The 20950-nt window shown below is 35.1% G+C and overlaps 4 protein-coding genes and 1 long non-coding RNA gene across 8 annotated transcripts in view; all 5 read right to left on the reverse strand.

Annotated features, from left to right (window-relative positions):
• The window catches only part of LOC104826580 (xyloglucan endotransglucosylase/hydrolase-like), a 2462-nt gene extending 917 nt beyond the window's left edge, over window positions 1-1545 (reverse strand). The window contains exons 1-3 of the mRNA XM_010559344.2: window positions 1260-1545; window positions 947-1047; window positions 496-689 (exon numbers count right to left, since the gene is read on the reverse strand). Coding sequence (XP_010557646.1) covers window positions 496-689; window positions 947-1047; window positions 1260-1461 — 497 coding nt within the window. The 5' untranslated portion in view covers window positions 1462-1545. The remainder of the gene's footprint in view (window positions 1-495; window positions 690-946; window positions 1048-1259) is intronic.
• A 4189-nt stretch (window positions 1546-5734) lies between these two features.
• On the reverse strand, window positions 5735-8704 carry LOC104826582 (replication protein A 70 kDa DNA-binding subunit A). Of its 2 annotated transcripts, none has more exons than XM_019204133.1 (2): window positions 8212-8704; window positions 5735-7527 (listed from the first exon to the last, which is right to left on the reverse strand). In XM_019204133.1, exons 1-2 carry the CDS (start codon window positions 8496-8498, stop codon window positions 5874-5876), a joined length of 1941 nt encoding a protein of 646 aa, XP_019059678.1. In that variant the 5' UTR covers window positions 8499-8704; the 3' UTR covers window positions 5735-5873. The 2 variants fall into 2 exon arrangements, with proteins under 2 accessions (XP_019059678.1, XP_019059679.1); XM_019204134.1 differs by having other exon boundaries at window positions 8198-8283.
• A 134-nt stretch (window positions 8705-8838) lies between these two features.
• Window positions 8839-11106, reverse strand: LOC104826583 (40S ribosomal protein S3-3-like). The gene is made up of 6 exons (XM_010559351.1): window positions 10995-11106; window positions 10736-10883; window positions 10384-10555; window positions 9497-9551; window positions 9265-9396; window positions 8839-9177 (listed from the first exon to the last, which is right to left on the reverse strand). The coding sequence occupies exons 1-6, from the start codon at window positions 11022-11024 to the stop codon at window positions 8980-8982; spliced, it is 735 nt and encodes a 244-aa protein (XP_010557653.1). The 5' UTR covers window positions 11025-11106; the 3' UTR covers window positions 8839-8979.
• A 1197-nt stretch (window positions 11107-12303) lies between these two features.
• On the reverse strand, window positions 12304-14207 carry LOC104826584. Its single transcript, XR_773807.1, has 2 exons — window positions 13963-14207; window positions 12304-12863 (listed from the first exon to the last, which is right to left on the reverse strand). It is a non-coding gene; the product is annotated as an uncharacterized LOC104826584 (long non-coding RNA).
• Window positions 14208-17734: 3527 nt separating this feature from the next.
• LOC104826585 (mediator of RNA polymerase II transcription subunit 20a-like) lies at window positions 17735-19687 on the reverse strand. 3 transcript variants are annotated; one of them, XM_010559352.1, is made up of 5 exons: window positions 19574-19687; window positions 19305-19447; window positions 18997-19175; window positions 18733-18882; window positions 17735-18183 (listed from the first exon to the last, which is right to left on the reverse strand). In XM_010559352.1, the coding sequence occupies exons 1-5, from the start codon at window positions 19585-19587 to the stop codon at window positions 17950-17952; spliced, it is 720 nt and encodes a 239-aa protein (XP_010557654.1). In that variant the 5' UTR covers window positions 19588-19687; the 3' UTR covers window positions 17735-17949. The 3 variants fall into 3 exon arrangements, with proteins under 3 accessions (XP_010557654.1, XP_010557655.1, XP_010557656.1); XM_010559353.1 differs by having other exon boundaries at window positions 19312-19447; window positions 19574-19685; XM_010559354.2 differs by having other exon boundaries at window positions 18793-18882; window positions 19574-19685.
• Window positions 19688-20950: the final 1263 nt, after the last annotated feature.

Below are 20950 nucleotides of genomic sequence, written 5' to 3' on the forward strand. Positions count from 1 at the left end.
TCGGAAGAGGAAGGGTTAACCGGTCGGGTTGGTGATTTTTCTCTGGTTTACAACATTTGGGGGGTTGAACTTGAAAATGGACCCCATTTCAGAAAACATGGAAAAATGTGTGTATGGGAATGAGATTTTTAAAAAGGAAGAATCTCAAAAGTTTTTTCAAATAGTATTTTCTTCTTCAAAAAAAAAAACACAGAAGAATTCTGCATTTTATCCGAACTTCTGAAATTCTTTCATTCAAAAAGACTGAATCTTTTACTCCCTTTCATATAAAAGTTTGAATCTTTTTGACCAATTTCACATAAATTCGACATCTTTTCTCCATCTCGTCAAATGCTATTTATCGCAACTTCTGAAATTTGCACTCAAAAAGCTTGAATCTTTTCGCCCAATTTCACGCAAAGTCGACAACTTTCAACAAATTTGGTGTAATGGGTACGTGTATATACGGATACATATACGTATACAGAGAGATAGAGAGAGAGAGAGAAGACATACACGATCTGGTAGAGGTTCCAGAGAACAGAGTAGGAGTGGTAAGCCTTGGAAGGGTCGAACCAGAGATAGATGCGTTGCTCTCTGTCTCCTTTGCCGCCGGTGAAGACATTAGTCTGCAGTATCGGAGGTTCTCCTGTTCTGTTCCCCAGAAACTCGAAGTCTATCTCATCGTGCTCGTTGTTCGTCGACGACAACTGTTATATTTTAATTTTATTTATATAGAAATAAATAAACCCATTTATAAAAAACAAAACTATGTGTATATATATATATATATAATGGTAGGATAATAACGGTGTGAATATAAAAAAATATTTTATTGTACCCGGGTTTTAAAATTCTACGTACATGATGAAATTATCTTGAAATATATTGATGTGGGCCCATATGAGATATTTGAAATTTTAAAAATCTGAACGTTTGAAAATTTTGAGACCGCCCTTTGACTTACGTAGAAGGCGGTGACGACGCCCGCTGTGTCACCCGGCGGGAGCTTTATTTTCATGCTGAAGTGGCCGAACAAGTAGGAGCCTTTCGATTGAAACCCTGTCCCTGTTTTTGGTTATTTAATTAAAAAAAAATATACGATAACGTTTCAGATTTCAGAAGACAAAAGAAATCCCCAAATAAATGTTTTTGGATTTTAATATTTTATAGAAAACAAAATCACATGATAGTATAAATGAGAATCTCGAGACATCATGGTGTATACGTGTATAAGTACCAATGATGAATATGGAGGTATGTTGTATGTGTGTATGTACCGGTGTAATTGTCGAGGACGAGTTGGGTTTCAGAGCCGCCATTGATGTACTTGATGTGGTCGAAAGCCCAGGTGGGTACGTAGTTACGACCAAAGGGAACGTTCACTGGTTTCCGTGGAGCAGCCGCCATTGACGTCGACGCCATTAGCAGCAGACCACTCAAGAAACATACAGGACTCCACGAAGAAGATGAAGAAGCCATAGCTCCTAGAGAGAGAGAGGGAGAGAGAGAGAGAGATGTGGAGATATGATGATGACGGTATGTTGTTTATATACAAGATTTTTTTTTTCTTTGGGACCTTTGGAGGAAAAAAAAAGTCTCTCCCTCTTTTTTTTTTTTCCAATGATTGAATTGAAGTTTCTCATTCGCCTAGGTTCTTTCTCTTCATTTTCCTCCGGTTTTAATTAGAACGGACCAATGGGATTATTTGATTTGATATGTATTTATTTATTGTATTGAAATTGATATGTATTGTATTTAAAAAAAATATGTGTACTTTCACTTTAAAATTTTGGTCTTTTATAGAATAAAACAAAAATATTCACTTTTAAAATATTTGCACTTTCACTTTTAAATTTTGATTCCATTGTTTGAATATAATTTGTACAGCTTTTTCCGCATGGTAATTTTTAATTTTGAAAATAAACCCATATTTTTAATGATATTAGAGAAATAATAACTCGAATACTTTACTACTATACAAGCATCATATTATATCACGGACAAATAATATCCAACATAACAATGTATTATGCATGTGTTTTTCTGTGTCTTTAATTGATGATCATAAGCCACGTACCCTCTGTTTACAATTAAAAAAAAAAAAGTTATATATTTTTTTATTTCAATATTTATTTGTTTTTTTATTACAATACTCTTTATTGTCAGAGCAAATTGCCACTTTTGACTGTTGGCCCTCTCCGCCATTTATGGGCCAAAAGGTCTGACAGATAATATTATACATTAACGTTATACTATAGTTATAAATCTAGCTTTATCCAAGGGATTGATTACCCTTCTGAAAACAATTATTTAATGTGTAACGAAATGAAAGTCTAAGCTAATGAAAAATGTCAAAGAATGCTTTTAGAATATGAATATATATATATATATTCCTGGAAAACTTTTCTCTGTATAAAAATTCACTAATTTTTTTTTCAAATAAGTACCTTTACTTCAATATATATTTAAGGTGTATTTGTAAATTCTACATCCACAATAATATTTTAACGAAGTTAAAAAAAAAATTGTAAAATAAAACGAGACATTTATTTTTCTGCATGTTTTCCTCCGTGAGACATTATAAATATACCAAAAAACAAATCTCTGTGACTTTTATAAAACATAGATAGACCTTGACTTAGGAGTGTTTATAGATGGGGTCTTATCGGATTCAAGAGAAAGACAAAAATATATTTTATAATTTATTTCTTTTTATTCTTTTACAAAATAAATGGACATAAATATTTGAAGTTCGCTTCAAATCGCCATTAACAACAATAACATAGTCTTAATCTCGAATTTATCTAACATCGACCGAATTCATCAACTCATCTCCATATTGGATTTTGATTTTTCTCAAATTTATTACAACTTCAAAATCATTGTTAACCACTCGTTCTAAATCTAGGTCCACTTCTATATTATTATTTGTTTTCACTAGTTCTCCATTCTTGTCATTGATAACAAAATAGAAAAGAAAACAATTTTAAATTCAATAAATACTTTTAATTAAAATGTTTCTGAAAAAACATGGATATATATTATATGTTATGAAAATTTCAAAGAAATCACGTTTGGGTTTGTATGTGAGAAACTATTTTATTTTATTAAAATTTAATAACTGAAAGAAAATTTTTTATTTTATATAATTTTAAAAGAAGAAGAAGAATAAATAAAGTGGGGGAAGAAAACAGCTGAGGATGAGCTTTTGATAAGTAACATGGGGGAGAAAGAGATCACATGGGCTTTGGCATGTGGATTTTGTCTCCAACACTCTCAACCTCACCACATGCTTCGTTCCTAATTTATTAGAGTTCTGTTAATATATAAAAGAAAATTCATGTAATCTTCAACGTTAAATGGTGTTTAGAGGATCTATAAATCATTGGGTCCCGTTCCGTCTGATTTTAAGAATTTTTCGTTTTAATTTTCTATCAAGATTGAAAATAGCAATAAAACTAAACCCAAAATTATTAAACTCAACTTAAACTGGTTATAACGAACCAGTTTAAGTTGAAAATAAACGATAATATATATTAAGCAAATTTGTTATAACAGACCAGGTGTATATATTTGTCTTTTTATATATAAGTTTACATGAATCCAGCTGTGGCTGATTTCGTTTGTTGATTTTGTCCGAATCCTTTGTGTTATATTTTGGTTGTATTTTGTATATATATATATATATATATATATATATATCTTTGAATTAAATTTATGTTATCCATTATTTATCTCCCATTTCAGGTTCCATGCAAAGCTTGTCGGCTTCATGTTTGTATTTTCCTCTGGTAGTTTTTGCAATGCATGCACAAGTACCACCGGAGAGGTATGGCCCTCTGGCATTGCATACTTACATCTGTGTATATACGTATGTGTTTGTATTTGAAGGATAATTTAATAAAAATATGCATATTATTTATCTTAACCATTTACTTTTTTATTAAGTTAAAAATAAATATTGTTGGATAATACGATATAAATTTGATTTATATAAAAAAAATTAAAATTCAAATGAAAGATTCCCCAACGTATCGAAAGTGGCGAGACGTGACTGTTCAGCATTTGCGGTGCGTGGGATTATGGGAAGATAAAATAAATAAATTAATTAATTAAATAAAATAAATGAGTGCATGATTACGGGAAGAGAAATTATACCATGGAGCATGGACCGACCATCCATTAGAGAGACCACACATGCATAATTAATCAAAAAGCGTAATTTGCCTGCACTAACAACTAATCAGTTACTTAATGCAAACTCAAATAATTACTACATCACAATACTATCAAATGCATAAATTATTTTTAGATTGCAAATTTTTTAAATGTATTTCATGGTTTTATATTTAAGGAAAAATCTCGTATCGAACGTTCAGCTTTGCCCCCCAAAAAATTGTATATAATACTGAAAATTTAAAATCACATAAAGTAATATAAAATTACAATAAAATTTTAGAACAAAAATTCTATATTACTACTTTAACCATCAAAATTTTAACAAATACCAACCGACCCCAAAACTATATTAAATTACCGCCATATATGTTTTCATTTTCATTTTATTTTTATTATTTTATGAAAAGGGCCCAATAACAACCAAGAAGCCCAGGAAAATAATTTCAAAGGCCCAATAACAGGCAGATATGAGATGCGTGCCACGTGGCAGGTCCAAATCCACCGAGAGAACCCTCGACCAAGAAACAGAAAATGTAATTGGACTAACCAGAATATCAATGAAGATAACCTTATCTACCAATTCAAGCCAACAGCCTGCCACGTCGGACTCACATCCCCTCCCTCCATATCTCCCCAAAATTCTTACACCTCTCCTCTCAACTCTCTCCCATTTCCTCACCAAAAGACGAGACGACAAGCAAAAGAGAGAGAGAACCTGTAAGGCAAGGAAACAATGGCTTCTTCCACTTCGGCTGTGTCACTGATGATGCCGTCACTTCCCCAAACCCGCACCACCACCGTCGCCTTCCTCAAGCCGTTGCCGGCAAGGCTCTCGAAGGCAGCGGCGGGGGGGCCAGCATCCTCCGGCGGTGCGCGTAGGCTTCAAGTGAGGGCTTCGAAGCTCAAGATCGAGAAGGCGGTGACGGGTCTCACGGCGGCGGCCCTGACGGCATCCATGGTGATCCCGGAGGTGGCCGAGGCCGCCGGACCCGGCGTCTCTCCTTCCCTAAAGAACTTCTTGCTTAGCATCGCCGCCGGAGGCGTTGTGGTCACAGCCATCATCGTCGCCTTCCTCAAGCCGTTGCCGGCAAGGCTCTCGAAGGCAGCGGCGGTGGCTCCAGCATCCTCCGGCGGTGCGCGTAGGCTTCAAGTGAGGGCTTCGAAGCTCAAGATCGAGAAGGCGGTGACGGGTCTCACGGCGGCGGCCCTGACGGCATCCATGGTGATCCCGGAGGTGGCCGAGGCCGCCGGACCCGGCGTCTCTCCTTCCCTAAAGAACTTCTTGCTTAGCATCGCCGCCGGAGGCGTTGTGGTCACCGCCATCATCGGAGCCATTGTCGGTGTCTCCAACTTCGATCCTGTCAAGAGAAGCTAAGATACCGAAGCGCAGAGAGATTTACCTTTGTTGTCTCTGTCTTCAATATTCTTCGCTTGTGTATCCATTTTTAATGTTTCAGTAATGAACTCTGTGTTCTGTCTCATGTAGTTTCCCTCCGAAGCCTCCCTCTATTCCTGCATTCTTGGAACCGAAAGCCCATCCGCATAGATACAAAACAGAAAACGAAGAAATAGGAATCCGGAATTCGAATTCATTGAAATTAAAATACCAACGTAACAGATTCTTCTCATCATACTAATGACTCGTTCAACCTAATTGATTATCCAAGACGACAATAAATCGAAGGTGGAGATTCGCGTATCAGAGCTGCTCCCTAACTATGTAACCTCGAGAGCGATTCGAGCAAGTGTTTACTTTCGGACGAGTAATTCACCTCGTCCACCTTGACGACCGTGATCTTCACTCTTTGTTCGTCGCCATACATCTCCTCTTTGATCTTGAGCCTGAAGAGGTACTCACGAAAGAGTCTGCCTCGAACAATCTCCGAGAAATTTGTATCGTCCTGTAGTTCGTATTTCAAATTGTATAGCTGTTTGGCCGGACATCCCATGATTTCTTCACCGGCTTCCTGAAACGCTGTAACCCAGGTCAAACCCGTGTGGTCTTGGATCTGCACCTGAAGAAGATATCTGTATTCACATTCGTCCATCTCTTTATTGCACCGGTCACATAGCCACCTGTTTTGTCCTGTCCGTGTTACCTTCTTGTTGCATTGTCTATCTCCGATCATCAATGGGCAAGCTGTGTAACAGAAATTATCGGTTTTGATGAACGTAATGGTCGCTTTCACTGTGACCCAGTCTGGCTTATCTGATCTCCCGAGACCTTCATCTTTGATCTGAGACACAGTTTTGCGTATCTCGTTCTTGGGAGCCCCAGAAATACCGTCTCTAGAGATGGACATGGAGGCAGCATCCTTTCCCCCTCGATCAAACCAATCTCTCAATCTACGAGCTTCTGGAAAATCGGGATTTATAAAGAGCTGGGTTGAAGATATTGTCCCAATTGACTTCCCGCTGAAGTCGCTCACTTTTCCAGCTTTGACTGCTAAAACTGGGTAAAAGCCAGAGTCGACCATGTCTTCAAGTTCTCGACCATCTCTGTTGCAGAAATCCCCCCATAGTGTAAGCTCTACAGTCTTGCCAGATTCGTCCTTCAGATTTAGGATTCTTCTTTGGGTTTCCATCCCATTCTTCCTCAATATCGGGACCGAGGGATTCACAGAAGTTACAACCCCAATGACATCAAATATGGAATTGTTCTCAGCGTTCTCGATGTCGCTTATGGGTCGGAAGGAGAACTGCTGTCTTGGTATGGAGCCATCTTCGTCAGGGCAAAGATCCACAGTCGAGGTTGACTCCAAGAAAATCTCCCAATCATTCTTCAAGGGGTTGAAATTTTTCTTAGCAGGCTTCAAGCTTCCCTTTGAAATCAAGTACACCTTGCCGACCTCGATAACATCATAGAAGCGGTCAACAACAGCATTGAAACAGGTAACACGTATCTCCCCTCCATCAGAATCAAGCAGGTCAAAGGAGAAAACCTTCCCATCTCCCCGGGCATTGTTGTATCGCCTGATCTCTCCTTTCGCTGTTACTCTAGCCTTAATAGCCCACCGACCTTGGTATGGATTGAGAGCAGCAATAGGAATGATTCGAGCTGGAGCCTCATTCTTCATTATTGCTCCATGATTTCTGTAGTTTGGAGGTGGTTGATATGCAGGTTGAACAGATGGCCGGAAATTCGGGGCGCTGTTGGCTTGATTTTGAATTACACCCCTGGGTGGTGCTTTATTAACAGGATTCTGAAAATCCGATTCATTAGAAACCACTCTATTTGGCGGTTGTAAATTGCCAAGAACTGATGATGGTTTTTGAGCCCCTGGTTCTGATTCTGTTGATGTTTTGGGGTTTCCGATAATTTCACAATCAGGTATTATAGTCTCCATGTTGAGCACCACAATAATCCTGCACATAGGGGACATAGAAGATGTAAGGCAATCTCATTCAGATAGACCGGAGAACTCTGGCCAATGTGCCATTACCAACCCAAGCAAATGTGTAACTATCTCTCGTAAACAAACACAACCATGGCCACATCCGCAGACAACATCTAGAAACATTCACACAGCTGTGGAAGTCATTAAAAAATTTCATCCAACCAAGGTGCTTGTAAATAATATGAGTTACAAAGACAACAGCACAAAACATAGACCAATAGCAAACTTTTAGCCAAATCATTCATCGATATCAAATATGGCAACCACAATCCCCGTGAATTCAAAATCACGACATAGACAAGCAATGAGAATCATGGAAACAGACCATGACACGTGAAAGATATGATCTACAAAATCAACTTGAACGAAAAGCTACTGTTACTTTTGCGGGTTCATTTTAGCAATAGCCTATCACAGGCAAACCAAGCATGAAAGAATGCTTGAGAGTCTTGTTCCAGAATAGGAACACCTGCGAAGTGCACATGATACGAATTACACGAATTACTCAACAGAAATTCAAATACCGGAAAAACTCGGACAATAAATCGAAATTCAACACACATTTCACCAGATTAACCACAAGCCAAGCAATCAATCAACGAAACACGATTCAACGACGCAATTCGAAAGTCAAATACCGTGAGAAACGTACTTGCGGCCTTGAACGGCGCTGCAGATGTAATCAATGAGCTGAATGACGGAGCCCTTCTTAACCTGACCAGTCTTGACTCGGTCGTTGAGCTGAGTCGCGAGCATCGCGTGCTGAGCCGAGACGCCATCGGAGATGAGGAAACGGAACCTCTCCTGGTTCTTCGTCATTTCCTGTCTCTCCCGGTTGCTTCCGATCAGCTTGATATCTAGAACCTGAACCAGAGGCCTCGAGTTCACGTCGCCGGCGTTTATCGCCGAGATGGCGTTCGGAGTCAAGTTCACCGGCATGGATTCCGATCGGGAGATCCGACGAGGAGACAAAACCCTAGAAATGGAGATCGGGAAGCCGAAACGAAAAAGGAGAAGTACTACGGAGAGAAATAGAAGACGCAAGTGGATATGGTGGTGACGAGAGAATTCACAAAGGAAGATTGAGGCGGAATCTTGCGGGAGAAACTATAGAGACACGCGAGTTTCCAATCTCATATCTGGACGGTGACTTACTTTTTTCCTTCGACTGAAATTTTTTGTCACCGCTAATTACCATTATACCCTTGCAGTGAAGCTTCCTGTAAAAGCTTGAAGCAGCCTCTTTTATCTTTAATTATTTTGTCAAGAACACAACAAATTCACTGCTAAACAAAATCTTGATCTTGAATGTTTATAACACAAATCCGACAAGTCAATTACAAAGACCAAAAGCCTAAACCCATCAAGTAATCGATTAAGAACCCAAAAAAGGATGATTGCAAGAGAGATTCAAACATTTTTAAGCCATAACAGGGATCTCGGTCTCGGGTACTGGAACTGCAACGGGTTGGTGAACGACCTGAACAGGAACATGGGCGGGTCCTTCCTCATCCTTGGGAGCATGTATAGTGACCTGGTCGGGAAGTGGCGTCTTGGGCCCATGCTTGCCCTTAGGGTCCCAATCCAACATGATCTTGACCTTGATACCAAGAACACCCTAAACACAATCACACCATTACAATGATTCAGAGACTTTGATACCTGAAAACGTGAGATGGATAATTGAAAAGAGAAAATGAAGAACCTGTCTCAAGAGGACGTGTCTGACTGCCGAGTCAATGTATTCTTTGCATGGCTGACCTGAGGAGATCATATACCCGTCCTTGAATTTCATCGATTTTGCACGCTGAGCCCTAAGCTTTCCACTGACAATCACCTGTTACAGCAAAGCTGGACTTCAGAAAGAGAACACCACAAAAGGGTATATGATGGAACTTGAAGAATGAATACAGTCGGGGAGAAATTCGAATGCAAACCTCACAACCCTTGGCTCCGCTCTCCATGACAAATCTCAAGACACCATAGCAAGCCCTAAAACAAGATGGAAGGATGAATTAAAATGAACCAGACTGATACTAGTCCTTATAATGAGGTTGAATGGTAAATAATACTCGAGATATACAACTTCCAATCATGAAAAACCAGAGGAACATTCAGGCAAACAAAAACAATGACATGACAAGTAACTTTCTATGGCTTAGAATTGTAACCTGCAAACAAGAAATACATTTATCAAATCAAATAGTGTGCCCTCCATAGCATCTGTATGAAAATAAAGACTTCCACGAGGATGATGGTATGGAGGAGCTTATATCAATATCATCATCTTCCGACACAAAATCAGTACAGCAGGAACCTATTTGCTTTAAAGATGATACAACAATGAATCTCCCAAAATGCATAAAGCCAAACACCTGAAGATAGGGATGTCAAATGGGTTGGGTTAAATGGGTTGGGTTCCAACCAAATGGGTTGGATTACCCATTGTGACAACCCTACCTGAAGATATTGGCTTGAAGCACAAAGGGAACATTCAAGATGGATATATTAGTCCTGATTACATGGACATCAAAGATACGCATTTACCATTATGTTAAAAGGAGTGCATAAACAAGTCTACCGAGTTAAACTGTGTCCCCTCCATGGAGCTACTGCATGAAAGAGCATGCTCACACAATAATCATGTCATGGGGGAGCTTATACTAATGTTGTCACCTTCCGACACAAAACTGGTACAGAATAGCCTATTTTGCTTTTTAGATGACCCAACATATGATCTTCATAACTAAAACCATACATAAATTTCGTAACTTGAGAGCATAACAAGAAGCTGATAAGCACAAAAGCAGCAAACATACTGTACCTACGAACAGCAAGACCACCCAAGAGCTTGTAGCGGAGAGACTCAGCCTGGGCAATGGCACAGAGACCTCTGTTGTTAACCTTCTCAGCATAAAGCTCAACACTGTCCTGAGGGAATCTGAATCTCTTTTGAACAAGTGATGTCAGTTCCCTAATCCTCCTTCCCTTCTCACCTAAATCCCACAAACCCAACAATCGAAATAGAGAATCACTCCAAGGGATCTCCAGAAATCGACACACACATAAAATTCGAATCAACTAATGAATCGTGGATACTTCTATATTGCATTCAAAGCTAAAGATCTCGTACGGAGAACAGATTCAGGACAATGTAAATGAATTCTACGACATACCCAGAACATTTTGGGTACGAGTGGCTCTGATGATGATCTCAGTACGCATGGGAGTGACTCTGACCTCCACACCGGAGTAGCCATCTTCAGCGAGCTCTCTGGTCAGAACCTCGTTGAGCTCGGCGAAGAAAACTCCGTCAGCGACGAACTACAAAACACCAAACCCACCAAAAACAGACGAAGAAAAAATAAGAATCGAATATCTTTCCCAAAACGTTGAATCCAGAGAGGCCCAACAATAAGTGAATGAATGAACCACCTTCCTCTTTTTGCTGATCTGAGTTGCCATGGGTTAGGGCTTTAGAGACCTCGGTCGACGACGCTAATGGAAGCAGCACCAGCAGCAGTTAGGGATTGAGAGAGAAAACAAGACGTATATATTCTGCCCAGGAATTAGGGTTGGCGATGTTTGGCAACGGGTGTGAGTCTATCCCTCGTGACGAAAGATAAATGCCATGTTTTGAGCTTAATCTGTTGTAAAAGGCCCATCTATATTTGGGTTTGTTGTGATATTATCCTTAATGGGCTTCCTAATGAGCCATATGTATAAAAAATTAGGCACATTTTGTAAAATTTTAAAAATAAGAAATATTAATGTTGTAAGATTGTTTTGGTTAAAATAAATAATTGAATATATTTTTTTATGATTTGATAGATTTTTGATTGAATTAGACATATATCTGACATTAGATTAATATCTTTAAATATATGAACTCGTATTTATGAATTCCAAACATCTAAGTCTCGGTTACAAAAAAAAGTATTCCGTTAAACTTGATTTACGAATAATATCCACATTTACCAATCTTGCATAAAACTCTTGTTTCTTAAAATCAAAAACCACAAAAACTAAATATCCACTTGAATTTATTGGTTCATTCTTCTCCGTTAGTCCTTTTCATTTCATATTATTGCATGGTATACAAATATTTGTATTTGACTAATGTATATGATTTTGTAAAGTTTCATGTACTTTGCACTCAAATTTTGTAAGTATTTTATTTTGAGGTTGGACTGATATTCTAAAATTCAATTTGGTTATTTTTCAGTTCAGAAATTATATCTATCTAATTTTTATATATTTTCTTTTTTTTTCTTTTTTGTATGGAAAAGTAATTAACATCTAAAAATTTGATTTCGATATTGTAATGTTTATTAAAATTTGATTCATATCTAATTAATTCAAAACAATCGTATAAAATTTATTTTAAAATCAAAATTGTATTCAAATATAATTATATGTTATTTGAAAGCTACTTTTTTCTTGTTTAAACTTTACCATATTTTTTCCAAAAAGATATATTATTTTTACTTTTTTCTTTTAAGTTGTCATATATTATCTAAAATTAATACACAAATAGAAATGGGTAGCTTTCCGCCCTAGTGATTGGGAGTGGTCGGAACTAAAGACTAGAGAGATAGAGAACTATAAAAAGGCAAAGATTCCGATTTCACATGCTATGTTTTTTTCTGTGTATTTTGTAATTTGTATTATTATTATTATTATTATTATTATTATTATTATTATTATTATTATTATTATTATTATTATTATTAAAGATGGACACTTCTGCAAAAAAAAAAACATTTTATTAAAGATAAAACTTCGTGAAACATTTATTTAATTGAGATTTGAGATAATGGGCATGAACCTAAACAGTTCACGACGAATTCAACAAAGACACTTCTACTATTCTACTTTTCCCCCTCATTTTTCTATTTCTTCTACATTTACCCACAGTAAAAAATAAATGAGCAGAATAGACCCTGAAATCAAACGGGCCTGATTCTCTTGTGTCCTGATCTGCAGCCTGCGCTAGAATCTCCCTCAGATGAAGCGTCGGCGAAGTTGCTCGAGAGATGGGTGTAAAGATCGGCAACTCTCCTCATGTTGTTGTTGAGTTCTCGGATCAGACCGACATTCCTTCCTAAGTTGTCGGGGATATTGGATTCGTGATTCTGGTTAATCTCGTTTATCAGTAGCCTGTTCTGATCCAAAATGTCCTGAACTTGGACAAAGCTCTTCTGGAATGTCTGAAGAATCTTGCCATCAATATGATGAGCTGATCCATCATTGAACATGCCGCCACTCTCCATGTATTTATACGTATCTCCGTGATGAGAAACACTGTTATTTTATGGTGAAATTAGAGCATATGATATAAATTTACAAACCTATCAAATGTATATATATAATGAAGCTTATGTGATGATACAAAATAAAAGAAATATCACAAGGGCGCAAATTTAAATTAACCAGACAAAGATTTGCTGTTGTAGATAATCATCATCACATTTCGTGATTTTTATTTTCATTTTAAAAAATCATTCTCCAAAAAAAAAAAAGGCGGAACCAATGATACAGACCAATATCATCACTTTATCTAAAATCCATATATACGTACTTGTATTATTTTTTATTTTATAATGTTGGTTTATAATAACTAGTTATGTAATAAGATCTATGATGTGATTCCATGTGCAGACAAAGAAAATGCGTAGAGTATTCCCACATAAAGGAACCCTTTCTCAGTAAAATTCTCACCAAAGAGAATTACTTTCTGCTCGTCGTAATATATGTATGTATATATATACTGTTAAATTTTAATTATTTAAGTTCATTTATGTAAAATTAATAGAAATAAACTAGGGGAACCGTTTGACAAATATAGTTTAAATACTTGGGATAAAAAAGAAAATATAAGATGCAAAAAAAGGTCGATTAATTTATATTTTTTCTTTTAATATTATGCTTTAGACAAGAATCTGAAGACCAAAAATTAGCAGTCAAAGATATGCAGAGAAGCTGAGCCATTTGTGGGTTCTCTGCTACTTCATCACACTAACCTCGTCACTGCTCTCAACCATGAAAAAACCATCACTTTTCTTTTTCTTTTTTCTTTTTTACAAAAAATGCAATAAATACAACACACACATATATATATATAGCATGTATATGAGTACAGTATATATCTATTTAAATGTCAGATGGTGATCCGGAAACTCATGCTATTGTGTTCATCCAAAACCTTATTTATTACTTATTTAATATTGTGATAAAATTGTCCAAATTCACATTTTTATGAAAAGAAGAAAAAAAAAAAAGAGGAAGGATGGCTGAGAACAAATCAATGAATTCCCACAAATAAATAAAAAATTAACAAAAATATAATCTCTAAGAAACCTTTCCAGATTAAATTCCAATAAATGACGAAAAATTACGATACCTGGAAAAATAATATCTCAGAACATTTATACTCTGTGTGTGCGTGTGAGAGAGAGACAGGGAGACGCTGAGATTTCCAGAGGAAGGAGAGACAGAAGATCGCCGATCGTACGGACCAAACTGAATCTCGTCGACAAAAGTTTCTGCTTTTTTTTTCTCTCTCTCTCTCTCTCTGATTTTATTTTCTCGGAAACTCTGCGATAGAGAGAGAGAGAGGAGAGAGAACAAAGAGATTTGACAGTCACGCAAAATAGGACCCTCGAACTCAGAGAGTGTCTTAAAGATGGAGATTATATTATATATATATATATATATATATCCAGAGCCTCTTCTCGTTTTTATTTAGATTCTTAACTTTATACTATTTTTATTTTATTTTATTTATCTTCGTTTTCGTTTGTGTATATTTAGAGTGGTCTTTCAATTCAGGATATAACGATCCAACTTAGTCTATTAATATAATCACATTAAATTGTAATTTAAATACTAATCAAAATAAATTAAATATAGACATACTGGAAGATCAAATCAAATAAGAATATTTTTATATTTATGAGAAATATATCTGAAAACAAAATTAAAAAATCTGACCAAAAAATTCAATGGAAATATTTTTAAAAACAAACAAAATTAAATCAGATCAAAATCTGAAACACATATCGTGTATATTAATTACGATTTCAACTTTTTTTTTATATGTTGAGATAGTTCTGCGATAAAAACACGATTATTTTCGACAGCCACACATTTAATTTACTAATTTTAAAATTGTAATCACACATTACAAAATTTCGTTTGATTAAAAAAATAACCCATCATTTTGAACATCCGTTAAATACAACCATTTCTTCATATATTAAAATATTTAAGGCCTGGTGGTTGAAGAGCTATTTAGATGGATTATATATGCTGTGACTTTTTGTTCTAAATAAATACATTGTTATTTTTTTTTTAGCAATATGTATTGTTTTATTTGTTTACGTGTGGAATATTTTATCATCAACGTTGCCATATGTTTAATGTAATTTATTAATAAAGTTAGGCTGATAATATAAGTTAAGTTGTGCAAAAATATATCTAATCAATTTAAAAATCTATTAAAAATAGTTTTAAAGTTAAAATGATACTTGACGAAACTAAATGGACTTGAACGAAAACAAAAAATTGGGAAAAATAAAAATGAAGTATATACAATTTGAATCAAATTAAAATTCGTATAAAATAAGTATACTTAAAAAAACAAGATATCTAAAAAAATTAATCGAGATCCTAAATATTTATCATAATAACTGCCGACAAATCTAAAGGTGAGAATCCAATAACGCAATACACCACATGTAACTTATAAATCTCTCTCTTTGTAATAATCACATAAAGATTAAATATTTATCATGGAAGAAATATAGACAACATTGTAAAAATATCAATAAAAAATATCAAAATTCCAAATATAGAAAAGGAGAATAAACAAGAAAGTCTAAATTGAAAATCTCTAATTTCACTTGGGTTACGATATTATTTAACATCTATATATATAATTCGAAACGAATATATAAATTAATAAATTATAATCTTATTCAGTCGAATTGAATAAATGAGTAGAATAAAAAATTTATTTAACTTATAACAACAATATCGCTTCATTCTTAAATTCATTTAGAATCAATCGCATGAATCATTCTTTTCCATTTATTTCGATCTCGGATTAACTCTTTTAAAATCTAAAAAAATTTATTTAACATAATTTTTAATAATTCTAAGTAAAATTGTTCAACTAGGTAATATTTCATTTGGAAAATAATGTAAATATAACTTTTTAAATTAGTTATAACAAAATAAATAAAATCAAAAGCAAAATTGAAAATGCTGCCTGGGTAAATAGATTAAAAAGGTGAAGCATGTTCAATAAATATGAAAAAATCTGAAACTGGAGATGGGGTCCACACATCATCGTTGGATAACGTGTCTTTGGAGGTGTAATCCCCTGCGCTTCGCCCTTCGAAGAATTAACAAGTAAACCACATAAGCGACGAGCGTGTGGGCACGTGCTTCTTACGCCACTGGTGATACGTGTCAATATATGAGTGGACTAGAATAGTTGTTCACAAGATTTTATTGTTGCATATTTTGTCTCCCATGCTCGACGACAGAACGGAGAGCATTTCTTTATTTATTACTAATCTCATTATATTTTCTGAGTTTAATTTAATTTAATTGTATATTACTATATAATCAATTAAAATAAACGTATCTAAATTTTATCGTCTATAAAAATGAATTACATATACAGCCAATAAGATTTTTATAATTTAACCATAATAAAATGAAATATTTTTTTTAAAATCGCAATTATTAAAATACAACTACAAAATTACGTAAATAAGCAAAAAATATGAACAATGTTTTAAAATTGGCAATGAAGTGAAAAAAAATTGCTTTAAAATAAATAACAAATATCACAAGGAAATTAGACATTTTTCTTCTTTGTTGTTTCTTGAGTTCATATATATAACTTATAACTTGGTAAAATTTGTAACATTCCGACAGCAGATACATTTTACATACAAAAATATATATATTTTAACATCTTCTAGTAAATTAATAACATCATATCCTTTTCATTCATGCTTTTTTAGAAGTATAATTCTAATATATATATATATATATAAACAATATTTAGCTTTCGGCTAAAACTTTAAAGATCGTTATCCCAATCCACAAGTTTGTCCAATTGGAACCTGACAGATATATTTTATAATATTTGTATTGATGCACCAATATGCGCATTCGTACATGTTTTTATTAGAGAAATTATTATGATATGAAATGTTTTTAGGATATAAGTTATATATATAAGTTCACATAATTTCCATTGTAATGACCGTCGTTGATATATCTAGAAATCAGATATGGAAACGATATATGTGAAAATAATCTCTCAACACCGCAACATACGAGTCGACCATATAATTGAACAACTATAGTAATATTATCTAAAATTCAATACATTGATTTGATGTTGAATTCATAGGTAACATTGCTATTGTTTTCTTTCCACGATTTTTGGTGGAGTGTTTTTATTAGGCTTTGGTGTTGCCATGCTCACATTTACATTTAACAAAGATTCCAGTCCAGGGGCATTTCCGTATTTTGCTCCAACTGTGAAAGTGAGACAATTTTGCAAAACTTTATCCATATGTAGATTGGAATAAATTACAAATGTTGCAAAACTTTAGGAAAATACAAAAAAAAAAGCAATTTATAATATATAATGAAAAAATAGAAAAATGTGATAAGATGTATATTTGCTAATACTCCTAAAATAATCATCTATTAAAATCCTCAATGTTCTAAAAATATGTAATTAGGACCTTGATAATGTAAGTTATAAATCCGAATAATTTTTCTTATAATTGAAATTTCAATTTGATATTTTATTAATCCATCCAACCCAAGTAAATAAGACAACATTTTTCTACGATATTTTACTTAAAGTTTTCTAAATCTGTTTTAATTTAATCAAAATCTTGAACATTTTTTTTGTTACAATGCATTCTGTTTTTTTTTTTTTCAAAGGTCAAAATTGTATACACTCATGGTTATTTGTGGAGACAGTCTTCTCAAGTGTAAGCTGGATTTGTCTTTAAGCCAATTGGGGAAGATCTTAAACAGGACTTAAAGAGCATCTGCAATAACAGAGCTTTGGTCCTTTGGATGATACAACTTGAACAATGGCTATGGTCCTTCAATCCCATTTTCCTGTAACCCTCAGATGTTGAACTTATGTCTTGCAATGTTTTTTTGTCTTGTCCGATCCATTACAACAGGAAAATCTGATAGATCAAATTGTTGCAAGAATGGCTTACAATAACCGAGTGATACCCAGTTTCGGGATCGAGACAAAACAGCCAAAACCCGAGAAAAGCTTTGTTTTTTTCCTTCCCGAACGAACGGAATGGAAGCACAGAAAAGCAAGAAATCTCATGTATTAGTTTCTCATAGCTTGAACCGAGGCGATCAAATGAGCCACGATGAAGGCGTACTGCACGGCTGTATGCTGAGGTGAGTAATTGTCTGAGAGACCAAACTCTCCAAAGTTAGGTGCTATGTGCATGAAATAACCCGGCAGCGATCTCTTGGACAATGCTTCTTGGCATATCTCCAAGAACTCATACATCACTTGCTTCGCTTTCTCCATTGAAGATAACGGGAGATACTCCACCTGCAAGAATATGGGTTTGAGCTTTTATCAGAATCTAGAATCACCCTAAACTTGAGAATGTTGTAATTTAGAATATAAGAGATCTGGTTTATAAGCCAATCTAGACAGTGTTTTTGATGCATGAGACAAGGATTCCATCTTTAGTAAGTATCGGAATGGAAACATCGTTCTTCATGGATCTCAGACAGACAAAAAGAAATCGAGATAAGGTGGAATCATGTGACAAATCTAAAACCATATGGTAAACGCTATTATTGGGCAAGACCTAGGTCATTGTTCATGTACAAGATCACTCCCAACTCGACAAACTCGGACAGATGATTCTTTTTTTTACTCCTGAGTCGAGTAAACTAAACGAGGAGCACCCATAAAGCTTAACATGCAGAGAGATTAGACAATCATAAGAGGCATGCTTATTAGCTTGGCCTGAGGCTAAAACCTCCAAGACAAGACCCTTTAAAACCATAAAACTTGGATACTCATTTCTAACTGTGTCTGCAGTTGCCATAATAAGCTGAGAACACAATGAGAACCCAGAATCTTGATTACCATAAACACCATGGAAACATAATAAAAACTCCTTAAGAGGCACAGGAGAAGTAAAGCCACCTCCATGACTATTCCTCTCAGGTTCTCGGAATTGATCGGCACGACTTTGCCCACTCTCAATCGAAAATCGCCCAACTGGTACTGAGAACCCTGCATTGCCCACCAACACAAATACCACTTCGATCAACAATGCCGAACGTATCTTTCCAGAGAAGCTTAAGCTTGAAACCATGGAGTAAAACCATCTATAAGTTCGACCAAAACCTCGAAGTAAAGGGTAACCCTGGATTTGTAAGACTGCAACTTCTCCATTATCATCTGAATCGAAGCATCAGCCTCGAGAATGATCCTTTGCGTACTGATTATGAAATAGTACTTACTCGGCTGCTCTGCTAACGAAATCCCCAGAAAATCGCGCGGTAACTCGTAAGCCGCTGCCTGGTCTGCTTGAAAGATTCAATCTATTAGAACTCAAGACATCGGAAATCAAAGCTAACCCAGAAAAAGGGGAAGATGAACGAGAAGTAAACCCTCATCAAGGATCGAGACAAAGAGAAATCGAAATGGAGAACCTCGTACGATGGGCTTGTAGTAGTTGAGAGTGGCTTTCCATCTTCCTTCTCTGACGCCATTGATGCTCTCGAGGCACTGCGTAACCTCGTTGAGGATCTGGGTGCTCACAGTCGACCCTTGATTGGGTTGCCAATGCAAAACCCTAGAAACCCCAGAAAAGGTTAGGAACAACAAGAACACACGATTTACAACGAAACCCTAGATTCATCTTCATAAATTAAGCAACTTTTCGTTCAATCCCTGCCCTTTCTTGTTCATCTTCTCATACCATTTGATGGGCATTGCTCCTCGGAAGAAAATGATGGATCTCGGACTTTTCCAGGAGCGTCGGAATGATTCTCACTCCTGACCGCTTCAATTTCCTTTTACTTCTCCACCTTTCTATGAATTTAATTTTCGAATATATATATGTGTATATATATAACTCACGAATCTCAGCAAAGTCATATTTAAAATTGATCACGACCAATACCATGTACACAAACAAATAAATGTGTTTTTAATATTTCAAATATTAATTTGATTACAGAACAAAAACAAATAAATAATTGTTGATGTACTGATACGAATTTATGTATTTTCTCACTATTTTATGAATTTGGAGGATGCGGATTTGTCAATTTTGTTAGATATTACATCACATTAATTTAAAATTAATTTGTTCATTTAATAAAAGGGTTTACTGGTTCTTCGTATACATAAACTATTTGTGTCAAGATAAACCCTTATTAATTATACATTGATTGCTTTAACCATACGAGATAACAAAAAATATGGATATATTTATGGAATAATAGACTATTAAAAATGACACAAACGAAGAGAGAGGGAGAAAGAAATTTATGGTCAATATATATATATATGCGGGATTTATGGTAAATTATACCCTCATTTTAATATCTAGTTTGGGTTTTGTATTTATAGGTTATCTCATTTTCGTTTTCGTGAAATTTGGTATCCTCGTCCCGGATACTCATCGTTGAATTTAATTATCCGTGATATCGAACCCGCCAAAATTTTAAAAAATCGTCAACTTTGGTTGATTTCAATAGTATTTTAATAATTTTATTTTAAAATATATTTAGATATTATTAAAATATTAAGAATATAAAGGTTATTTTATTTATAGTATACGAGTAAAAAAACCCGAATCCAAACACGCAATCCAGATCCATGGCCTCATCACATCCGTCTTCAATTTTATTTATATAACGAATACACGTGCCCACGGGCTAGTAGGTAAATTCCAAAATTATGTTCTATGGGTTCAAAAATCCTCCATAGTTGGAACCACGGAAGCTTCTCATCCATCCAGAAGGTTCTAACATTTAAGCGTTCTCCATATTTCAACTGTTCCATCTGATTTATTGATTAAGTAATAAATTATTATTTTTTTCTATCTCGTCGCATCCTTGAAAAAAATAAATAAGCATGGATAAGCACCAAAACAACACAAAGAGGGACCACTTGTGCATTGTTCTTGTTCGGTCCAATTCCTTGTATGAATAATTGCAATAACTCTTCCCCCTTTAGTATGTGTCTCAAATCTTTACATAATTTATGTCCCATCCTTATCAATATTACATCATCTCAATTTTCCATTTACCATAACAATCAATTTCTTGGATCATAATGATTTACCAAA

The sequence above is a fragment of the Tarenaya hassleriana genome, unplaced genomic scaffold (assembly GCF_000463585.1).
Source record: "Tarenaya hassleriana unplaced genomic scaffold, ASM46358v1 Cleome5, whole genome shotgun sequence".
Lineage (NCBI taxonomy): Eukaryota > Viridiplantae > Streptophyta > Magnoliopsida > Brassicales > Cleomaceae > Tarenaya > Tarenaya hassleriana.

Bases quoted from the DNA above. Each gene is read 5' to 3' on its own strand.
- LOC104826582 (XM_019204133.1), bottom strand. From the start codon at position 8,498: ATGCCGGTGAACTTGACTCCGAACGCCATCTCGGCGATAAACGCCGGC. The intron at 7,528-8,211 runs GTACGTTTCTCA...CCCTATGTGCAG, and splicing joins AGCGCCGTTCAAGGCCGCAA to GATTATTGTGGTGCTCAACA.
- LOC104826583 (XM_010559351.1), bottom strand. From the start codon at position 11,024: ATGGCAACTCAGATCAGCAAAAAGAGGAAG. The intron at 10,884-10,994 runs GTGGTTCATTCA...GGTGTTTTGTAG, and splicing joins AGATCAGCAAAAAGAGGAAG to TTCGTCGCTGACGGAGTTTT. The intron at 10,556-10,735 runs GTATGTCGTAGA...TGTGGGATTTAG, and splicing joins TCGTACCCAAAATGTTCTGG to GTGAGAAGGGAAGGAGGATT.
- LOC104826585 (XM_010559352.1), bottom strand. The intron at 19,176-19,304 runs GTTCTCCATTTC...TCTTTCAAGCAG, and splicing joins CTACAAGCCCATCGTACGAG to ACCAGGCAGCGGCTTACGAG. The intron at 18,184-18,732 runs GTAATCAAGATT...ATATTCTTGCAG, and splicing joins ATGTTTCCATGGTGTTTATG to GTGGAGTATCTCCCGTTATC.